This window comes from Gossypium hirsutum, chromosome D06 (genome assembly GCF_007990345.1).
Source record: "Gossypium hirsutum isolate 1008001.06 chromosome D06, Gossypium_hirsutum_v2.1, whole genome shotgun sequence".
Lineage (NCBI taxonomy): Eukaryota > Viridiplantae > Streptophyta > Magnoliopsida > Malvales > Malvaceae > Gossypium > Gossypium hirsutum.
The window spans coordinates 61,602,378-61,613,523 of record NC_053442.1 but is presented as its reverse complement, the minus strand read 5'-3'; the positions used below and the strand labels follow the sequence as shown (position 1 = coordinate 61,613,523).

At 30.5% G+C, this 11,146-nt stretch overlaps 1 protein-coding gene across 1 annotated transcript; it reads left to right on the top strand.

Annotated features, from left to right (window-relative positions):
* Positions 1-3,634: 3,634 nt before the first annotated feature.
* LOC121218604 (uncharacterized) lies at positions 3,635-5,128 on the top strand. The gene has a single exon (XM_041096071.1). It carries the CDS (start codon positions 3,838-3,840, stop codon positions 4,954-4,956), a length of 1,119 nt encoding a protein of 372 aa, XP_040952005.1. The 5' UTR covers positions 3,635-3,837; the 3' UTR covers positions 4,957-5,128.
* Positions 5,129-11,146: the final 6,018 nt, after the last annotated feature.

The window sequence follows — 11,146 nt, the reverse complement described above, 5'->3', positions numbered from 1 at the left end:
CTTGCCACAGATTGAAATTTGTCTTACCGTTGAACTTCTCAATTTCAAACCTTGTTGCTGCCATATCTGAATGGGTTGATTTATGAAAATTAAACTAGCTCTGATACCATTTGTTAGAGATCGACCCGATTAAGTAAGGAACAAGTAAAAATAGCAGAAAAAATTGAGAAATTGAACACACAAATTTAACGTGAAAAAATTCCTCTAAAGAGATAAAAAACCACATGTAAAGATAATTTTATTATAATGGCAAAAAAAGATGAGTACAAAAGATGGAGATAAAAACTAAACCCCGAAAACCCGAAAACAAAAACCCTCAAAACGTAAACACAAAATTCTCTAAATGTGTTATGAGTTCTAATCTCTAATGGGTGTTTTTTCTAAGGTTGTAAAAGAGCCTATTTATAGGCTAAATTCATATGTCAAATAATAATAAAATAATTTAAACTAATCAGTGTTTGATTGAAACAAATAAACAGAGTTTAACTAGAAAATTATTTCTCAAATTTGACTGAAATAAGGGTCATACTTAACACCAGCTTCTATGACGAGATCAAATGTTAGGCAAAGTTTAAGCTCACTTAGGAACTGCCTTGCTAGTCAGAGGCCTCCTATAGCTCCCAAAGATCAACAAAAAAAAAGAAGCTGGCAATCACCGTTGTAAAAGTTACCTGTCCTTTGGGGGCAAGTTCTACCACAACAAGTAACACTGTGGCTTCTACTATCTCAAGTGGGACCATTCCTATGGTTCTTTTGAGCAGTAACATCATCATTGGTTTGGCGAGCTGTGGAGTTTTGGACATCAACACATTTCGAAGTGTTCCTCATTGCAGAAGTAGCGCGCCCCTTTTATCTTCAAGCAGTAGTAAGTTTCTAGATTAAATATGCTTTAACTTGTTTTCTTAATCTTTATTTTTTTCTATTATTGCCTTTTAACTTTTTCTTCTTGAATTTCAGGTTCACTTGGCACTTTTTCTACTATAGTGTACATGCCTCCATTTCCTATTCCTCCTACCTCTTTAAGTGCACTTTCTTCCTTTTCTATTGACAATGGGAAGGAAAAGTACTTTTTGGGATTGATTATAGGAAAAATAGACCCCAAACATTCATTATTTTCCCTAGAGAGACGTAAGCGCAAACCAATTTCCTTTCATCCTAATGAACCAAAAATAAAATCGATCGCGTTATTCCTTCTAGACCTTCAAATTGCGACCAACACAACCAGTGTAGCTGAGATAATAAGCATCTAGGCTGGTTTGGTTGCTGAACAAGCCTTCGCCTTTCTTCAGATGGTGAGGTCCCTGAAGTATCAAGAGGCTCATCAGGAGGCTCACCAGAATGAAGCTCAAGCTACTGTCCGCAAGCTACAATTGGAAGCGAAGCTTTATAAGAAGCTTTCAGGAGAGGTTGTTAAGAGGGAGATTGCTCTAAAGTAGGAAATGCCCGTCTGGAGGGAGAGAGTGAAGAGCTAAAGAAGGACAAGCTTGAGGTTCAAGCTAAGGTTAAAGAATTGGAATGCTCAGTTGGCAAGCATGCAATGGAGTTGGCTTCTCTAAAAAAATAGCATGAATCTGAAGTTAAATAAATCAGAGAAGTGTACAAGGTTAAAGTTGTGGCTATTAAAGAGGAAAATAGGGTCTACTTATCCAAACGCGATGAACAAATCGCAACCCTGCGAGCTTTTTTTTTCTGTGAAGGAGAAAGAGTGTTCAAACGTATAAGCAGATGCTGAGAGAGAAGTTGAGTGAGCAGACTTTTCCTTATGTTCAAAGGGGTGCTATACTAGGCATGCAAGTGGCTCATAATCTGCTAGATATTCCAAACGTCCATCTTGGTGCCCTGTGTGAAGTTACCGCGGACTTCAATATTTATAATCCCTTTGGTTCTAATTGGAAGCAGTTATGATAACAACAATATTGCACCCAAGTAGTGCTTCCTCCAAGTACCCCTATTGTTGCGATGTCCGAGCAAGAGGTTAATAATGAGGATAAATGAGACGATAATGCTAGGTCTTGGGACCTTTATTTTGTTTGTACAAGGTTTTCTTTGTACTTGTATTTTTCTACCTCTTTAAGGTAGAATAGGGCTTGCCTTTAATGCAAAGTGTAAATATTGAACTTTGAAACTCACACTCGCCTTTTAAGGTAGAGTGAAGATGAACTTCTTCAAGGAAAAAGTTAGATCTAAGCCTTGAAAATTAGATATTGGTACTTATAAGTTATTTGAGTTTGATTCGAAAAATACCTAATTAAATTTAGTAATTATCAAGTCGAGTTCAAAGTAGTTTGAGCTATTAATTGAGCAAAAATCGAACATAGTAATACTAGGTCAAACAGCCAGCAAGCCTTATTGAGCTTTCATTTTTAATATATATTTTAAATAAAGTTGTCCATGGGCCGGACTGGGTCAAGTAAAAAAGTTTAGCCCGTTTTCTAGGTTTAGATCCAACTCGACTAAAAAAAATAGGCATGAAATTTTGCCCGAGCCCAATGCTGCCTGTGTTAAAATTTTTATATTATTATTATATAAAAATAAGTTTAAAAATATAATACATCGAATATACTAAAAACATTAAAATAAATATTTATCAACAAATAGAATTTTTAAAATATATATATAATTAAATAACAATAAATGCAACTTAGCAAGCAAATACCTTTAAAATAGTAGCATAATTAGACTATACAATATTCAAACAATAACAACAAAACAGTAGTAATATAATAGCAAAATGACAGCAAAACAATGAAAAAACAATATAAAAACAACAACATTTCCCTTTTGCAAATTCGAGTCGGGTTGGGCCCAAGTCAAAAAAAGCTTACCCGAGACTCAGCCCTTTTAGAAAAATGGGTCTTATTTTTTGTGTCTAAGTCCATTTTCCGAGCCTATATTTTTTCTCAATCCCTCCCACTTTTTGGACAAGCCTTCAGGCTAGGCCTGGTATGGACAAGTCTAATTTTAAATATGTTTATATTATGTAATAACATTGTTGCCATTAATATATATTATTAATTCTAAGCTTAATTATTGAACAGAGTTATGCTCAAACTTAAATACATATAAGCTTAATTGAGCTTAAGTACAAAAATTGATAAATGAGCTTGATTGAGCTCAAGCTTAAGTTACTCAATTATATCTCCAGTTGAGCTCTAGCTTAAAAATAAATATTCAACCAAGTTTGGATCAAATATTGAGCTCTAAATTTCAAGTTAAGCTCGAGTTCAACTAGATTCAATTACACACCTTTTATATATATTTAAAGATAAGAAAAGTTACAATCAATTAAGCTATATATGGGATTAGCTGTGAACACATGTAATCCTTCTTTATTAAAGGTTATTTTAATTATTCCATCTGCTTCTGCATTTCTTTTTATAGGGATGTATTCAAATGCCCATTCTTTAATATTTTTCAGGAGGTGATGAATGCGTCTGAAGATGTTGAATTAGAAATTCGGATAACTTCAATAGTCTCCAAACATTCTGTTTATATCAACACTTCTTTTTATTGGTTTTCCTAATAATTACGTAATTGGTTGACTCTTAAAAATGGAAATGTATAAATTTAGCAACTAAACACGTTTTCACTAATTTCTTTTTACATATTACTCAAAATCAAAATCAGAAATCAAAATCAAATGCATTTTTGGTCTTGACATTTGAAAAAAATTTTGACTTGGTTTTTCAATTGTTTTTTTGAAAAACCAAAAATAACTGTGAATCATCCTCCCCAGTTTTCACTCTCTCTTTTTCTTTTCTTTTCCTTGTTTGTTTCTCGGGAAAAAAGTTGTCACAGTAAAAAATTAACTAACAACCCAAAAAAATAAAAAAAACAATGTCATCATTAGCCTCACCAACTCCATCTCCATCCTCATCAGCATCATCTTCCATTATCTACTCTCTTACCTTTCTCCTTTCACTTTTCCTTCTTTGTCTTTTTGCCCCACAATTTTTCCCTCTCCGGAAAAATCAAGAACGACAACCCCCCATCCCTATAAACAAAGAACTCGACGATCTCCATCTTTTTGAATTAGCTTCCAATATTGAATTATCCCATGGAGTTCCCAAAATTTCCCATCTCAGAATCGCTAATTCTCACCCGAAAATCGCTTTCCTTTTCCTCACCAACTCCGATCTCGTTTTCGCTCCATTATGGCAACGATTTTTCCAAGGAAACGAACATCTCTTCAATGTTTACATCCATGCCGATCCATTCACCAAGCTGTCACCCCCCGATTGGTCGATAAGAGCCAATTTCATTCCCGCTAAGAAAACCCATCGTGGCTCCCCGACGCTCGTCAACGCCGCTCGCCGTCTCCTCGCCAACGCCATAATCGACGATTCATCGAATCTTTACTTCGCGTTGTTATCACAACATTGCATTCCTCTTCATTCGTTCAAATTCATTTACGGTTCCCTCCTCGGGAACCCTGATTCACCATCGTCATACAAGGCCTTTGGAAATCAACATCGTCACAAAAGTTACATTGAGATCTTATCCGGCGAGCCGCATTTATTCAACCGTTACGTCGCTCGTGGGCCTCGGGTCATGCTACCCGAAATCTCGTTCAATCGGTTCCGAATCGGGTCCCAGTTCTTCGTATTGGCTAAACGACATTCTTTGCTTGTGTTGAAAGAAAGGATGTTATGGAGGAAATTCAAACTCCCTTGTATAGATTTATATTCTTGTTACCCTGAAGAACATTATTTTCCGACGTTGTTATCAATGGAGGATCCCAAAGGATGCAGTCATTACACGTTGACCAGAGTCAATTGGAGTGATAGTATCGACGGTCACCCGCATACTTACCGTTCGCCGGAGGTATCACCGAAGCTTTTACGTCAATTGAGAACGTCGAATTCTAGTCATTCGTACTTTTTTGCTCGGAAGTTCGCGCCGGATTGCTTGAAACCGTTGTTGAAAATCGCCGAGGAAGCCATTTTCAGAGACTGAAGGAAATTTTGGGTGACTCCGTTCTCTTAAAATTTTGTCCATTGGAGAGCTTAGAATTAGTCCGAGTTAACTCAGTTATTTCTCCCATTTCAACATAACTTAATTCTTTTATTCTTTCTAATTCTAAATATCACAAAAAATTATAAAAATATTTTGATCTTTTTTAACCCAATCATAGATTTTCAACCATAGTTTGAAATTAAGGCGAAGTTAGAAATTTTGAGAGTCAAAATTAAAAATACTTAAATTAAATTATTTAATTTTTAGAGGGGTCAATATTTAAATTTTCCGTTTAAAATATTTTACTTATCGGAGGGCCTTATACTACAATTTTACCATTTGGCACGGCGCAAATTTGAAATTTAATCCCTGTAGTTTTATTCTTAGGGATTTAGTTCTTTTTACTTTTTAGATTTCAAAATTCAAGCCTAACTGTTATCATTGTTAAAATTATTTTGTTAAATTTAAGTTTATTGCAAAATTATTTTTTTAGTTACATGACTACCAAGTGAGTATTTTTTTTATTTCACAACGTCACACCAGCAAATTTATTGGTACTAACAACTTGACCTTAATTTTGAAAATCTAAAAGGTAAAGAGACTAAATTTCAAGAAATAAAACTATAATGACTAAATTTCAAATTTGTGAAGAGTATAAGGACTTATGACATATTTTTTAAACACCTTTAAGCTATACACCAGCTTCGATCCCTATACCTAGACATTCATCTTCATTAATAAACTTAGATTGATTATTTTTTAGTAGTGCCTCTAAACTTTCCCTATATAAACACACTTGAATTCAAGAAAAATTATAGAGAGAAAATTCTCTGAAGAAATTATTTCAAAAAATTTCTAGAAATTATTACTTGAATATAAATCTAAGCATCGTATATAAAGAAAAAAAACCTAAATATAATTATAATTATAATTATTAGTTAAAAAATTTAGCTTAAAAAAGAAGTTGTGCTAATTTTTTTAATGTAAAATAGAATTATTACTAGCATCTTAATTATTACTTAATCAATATTAGATTTAATTATATTAATTAGCTATTATTTTGAATAGTGTTACTTTGTATCAATTACATAAAGTAAAATTATCTCTTTAATTATGACTTGGAGTTTTTCTATTATAATGTGTGAATTAATAAGTTAATATATTTTAATTATATTCCATAATTCAAATAAGAAATATTATTTTACGTTAATTATTGCAATTAGAAATATAATATTTAAAATTTTTGATTAAATATTAAATGCATAAAATCATATGCAACACATGTGATATTAGAAGTTAATACATATTAAACAGAAAATTATATTATAATTTATTTAGTTATATTTATGGTTTAAAAATAGTTTCCTGATAATGTAATCATTATCTTATAATATTAAAAAAATACGCGTGTCATGTAATAAAACAGAGGAACTAAATTATATAAAAATTTTAATTGGAGGATAAATTTTGAGTGTAGTATAGAGATTAAAATTGAATTTTGACCACTGTTATACAAAAATGATTTTTTTGTGTTAACAAGGATTTCTTAAGAATAATTTATGATAATATTTTAATCGAAACAATTAAAGATAATAATTATTTGGACTAACTAATGTGATTAAAAAGTAGAGGTTCAAATTATGTCTAATTAAAATATAAAATGAAATCATAAATCTGATCATAGTAGAGGGATCAAACTGAAAATTTACCATCATCTTGCCATGGCAAAAAAGAAAAGAAAAACGGGTCGTAGAAAAACACATGCATGATAAACGTGTCGAAAAATAAAACCTTTATTATGACAAACAAAAGCTGAATCATTTTGGGACCATTTTGATAGAAACTTACATTAGCTTTAATTAAATTAAAAATAACTTTGAGATTAATTATTATAGCGAAAGTGAAATTAGTAATTTGATATATGTTTTAGAGTTAAAAGCAACAATGATATAATGCTTGGTTAAGATAGATTAAAATGTATGTATACAAAACTCTGCGTGTTGGGTGTTTATCATCTCAAGTGTGGTTTGAGTTCGAGCCGCGCTACTCGTGTTATTATTAGGGTTTTGCCCTCTTATTGTAATTCACTAAAAGAATGTACACTCACAAGCGAATTTGCTAATGCTGCAATTGCATCTCTTAATTCTTCCTCAAGTTTCTCTCCCCTTTTTGATTGCTCATCAAACTCCATCATCTTTGCATCTACTAAATCAACCAGCATGGAGACTTCCTTCTTCACAATCATTCTCAGTAGAAGCTAGCTTTAAATTTCACATCACACAAAAGATTGCATTTTTTTCAACATGGGATTGTAGGATTTCAACGATTCAACACGCACCTCTTCTTTGTTGCACTAGACGGATTCACAATCAAAAGCATCTAGTTCATCCATCTACGATGTAAAAGTAACAAAGTTACCCACTTGTTCATCATCCAACTCTGATTCTGAGCTGGCTTCTTCATCACTCTGGGTCAGACATAGAGATTTCCCTTTTTCCCCTTTTTAAGGTATTTGCAAATTCTACTTAGATATGTCTAAAATCAAAACATTCATAGCATTGAATTCCCAATTTATTCTCTATATTTAAAACTTTATTACATTTGATTCAAAACTTTCAACGATTACGTTTCTTATTGTTATTGATTTTGTTTATTGTTCTTAAATTTTATGTGATAGATTACTTTTATAATCAACTTATTTGGATGGATTGATTTAAATACTTATTATTTATTCAACTAAAAAAAACTGACTTCGTATCTAAATAATTGGATCTCGTTTGAGATTTGAATTAAAAGTATTAAAAATAATTAACATAATCTATTATAATTGCCTCCCTTATGATACGTTTAGATTGATGTAAATACAACCTACAAGCTCACGGAAGACGCGTTGGTATTGTTAGTCCCTAATCGATTAACGTATCATCATTAGTAAATAGAAATTCATAATAGTAAACTTTTATCAATTTTACAATTTAATCCCTATATTATAATCAATTTTTTAATCAATCAAATTACCAAACCAAGATTTCATATAACAATATAATAGAACATTAATTATTAAGTATTAAAATTTACAAACGGAATTCTAAAACCACCATTTTAATATCACTGAAATCAGACTATTACAGAGGTGGCATGGTAAGTGAACTATTAAAAGGGGTTTGTACAAAGATTCGATGCTAGGTTAGCTGAGAACAATTTGCTGTACTTTTTTCTGAAAATTATAATTGCTAACCCCTCGTTCAGTATTATAGGTGTTGCTTTATCCTAGAATTTAGAAGTATAGCTGGCAAGAGACATGACAGTCTTGCAATCATCGTGTTAATGTCTCTGAGGGTGGCTAGTGAGGTTACCACTTGTTTCGCTAAAATCCAAAATTTCATTCAATATTCAACTAAAATAAAAATTATCTATAAAAAGGACCCATTAACCCAAATTTCAATCCATTAAATTAGCTAAATTCATTTTATTTCTTGCCACTACAAAAACTTTTATGTCCCAATCATTGATGGAGCTTAACATGTTTGATGTGTAGTACAACTTTTGCTAATGTACAAATCATTAATTAAAAGATGGTTTTTTTTAATTTATAGAAATGGTTTTAAGTATATTTTTATCTAGAACATTTTTAAATAATTATTATAATAAATTATATTTAATTATGAAAAATGTTTTGAAATTAATTTAATGCTATTATCATAAGTTTCATGACGAATTTTCTATTTACACCAATAGTAAATACCAATAAAAATATAAAAATGTTTTACCGATGGAAACCATTTCTAAATCTGTCACTGTATGATATGTACCGACAGATTCTGTCTGCCGACAAAATGTTATAGGGCCACACCCCTGTAGCAACGACATAAATTCTGTCCCGTTATCCTTTTGACTGTCAGTATATGGAAATTTTGTTGTAGTGTATTTAATAAAAACCTTAATATAATGTTATTTTTTTTCTAAAAAATGGTAATTCTTTTACAAATATATAAACTTTTTGTTATTATTTTTTAAAATATTATCTTTCATATTAATTTTTTTTCAAAAATTGTAATTCTTTTTTTTTACAAATTTATAAGTATTTTTTTATTTTAGCAAAATAATATTTTAATTGATACATACGATGAAACTCGTGTACGTAAACTAATGATTTAATATTTACATGTATATGTACTTTTGAAAATTAATATTTTTCATATTTATATGCATGTAATTGGTATGTATATACATGTAAATATTAAATGGATAGCTTTTTAAATGTAATAATAAAAAAATGAAATTTATTGGCTGCTGGGTTTTATACACTTTTATCAAACAACCTACAAAATGCTAGATTAATTTAGACAAGAATATGTACTTATCTCCTATTTTTATATTATGTTAATCGAGACTCTATTTTTAATGAAAATTTGATCTTTTTTATTTGAATATTATAGAAAAATTAATTAAGTATTATGGTAGGTATACATAGAAGCTAATTTTTTAAAATATATTTTTCAGGGCATCTTGATATTTATGAGAATGAAGTTTAAGATATGGTCAAATCATCGCGGAATTAGTGTTTTGTTTGTCAAGAGAAAACGAAAAACTTTAATACCAATGGGCTAGTTAACTAGCTATTGGTATTGGTGTACACCCTTCTAACTTCCATAAGTACGGGTGAAATTAGAATAATTTTTTAGAGTGTTGAAATTAAATTATAATTTTTACGATAGTAAAAATATGTTTTCATCATTTTAATAGTTTATATTTTTATAATTTTTAAAAGATTAGATCAAATTTTATTATTTTTAGGTAGGTCAAAATGCCTTTACTAATTTAGAATTTTAAAAATTTTAAAAAGCACCTCTAATTATGCCTCTGACCTAAAGATCAGTTAGACAAAGACAAGGTTTTGAGAGAAGTGAAGTTGCCAATGCTTTGTAAAATGCTAATGTCTTGAGAGTAGGTTTATGTTGTATTCTGGACTTCTGCTTATATTTTCTATTATAATTTTGTTGTGTTGTTGTTTGCTTGGACACATGTTATATTGCTGTTTATTTATTTATTTTTGTTTAAACATGAACAATAATATACTATTTTGTTTTTTTGCTTCTTGTTTTGTTTTTTGGAAATAAATAATTGCTAACAATATATACATTATTATAATATATTCTTAAATTGAGTTGCGTCACGAGTTAACTCGACATTATAAAAATATTTTCATCTCTGCACGCTTTTATAAAAACTTCAAATAAAACAATTGAGAAACATTATTTAAAAATCAAACACAAGACCAACAAATTTACGTGAAAAACCCTTATCACTCCACCAATAATCATTTATTGATATATTTTTAATATAAAATAATTTCGTTTGCTATAATAAAATCTAATAATAATTTGGAATAATAATAAAAATTATTTTGTCATAGTTGTATTAGATATGTTCAAACAAGAATAACTTTAAAAACATATTATTATTAAAATGACGAGCAATGATTTTGGAATCTTTCTCTCGTACACGACAATGGCATTGAGATTTGTTTAGAAAAGCTAAATCATTTTGGGTCCATCTTGAAACTTACATTAGATTTAATTGAAAGTCTTAAGACAACCTTAAATGATTAATTTTATTTAGTTGAAATTTAAATTTTATTCCATTATTGAAGAGGTTTTATACATTTTTAGAGATTGTCCTATTGCTAGAAGCATGTGGGATAAAATTGTTCCAGCTGAAACATTTTCTAGCTTCTACAACGGATCTCTCCAGGAATGGATAACGAGCAACTTTCAGATGCATCAGACTATATCTTTGGCTGGGATTCATTGGTCGTGTCTTTTCAAGATCATCTCTTGGCTTATTTAGAAAAACCATAACTTGCTTGCCTTTCAAGGTATTTTATGGAGCAATGAAGAAAGTTGGGTGTGTTTAAATACGGATGGTTCAGTGAGACAGGAGGAATGATTTGTTATAGTAGGCTTAGTGCGGGATCAAAATGGTAGATGGATCATGGGGTTTGGCAAAAACTTGGGAATCATACAGTGACGGAGGCTGAACTTTGGGGCATCATGAACTATTTAAAGCTTATTTTTAGATAGAACATTTGAAAAGATCTTAATCCAAATAGATAGTCTCAAGCTCAACTGATCTTCTTACAAGAATCCATCAGATCTTAACAAAAAAAAAACAGTGGAAGATCCAACAT

Bases quoted from the DNA above. Each gene is read 5' to 3' on its own strand.
- LOC121218604 (XM_041096071.1), top strand. From the start codon at position 3,838: ATGTCATCATTAGCCTCACCAACTCCATCTCCATCCTCATCAGCATCA.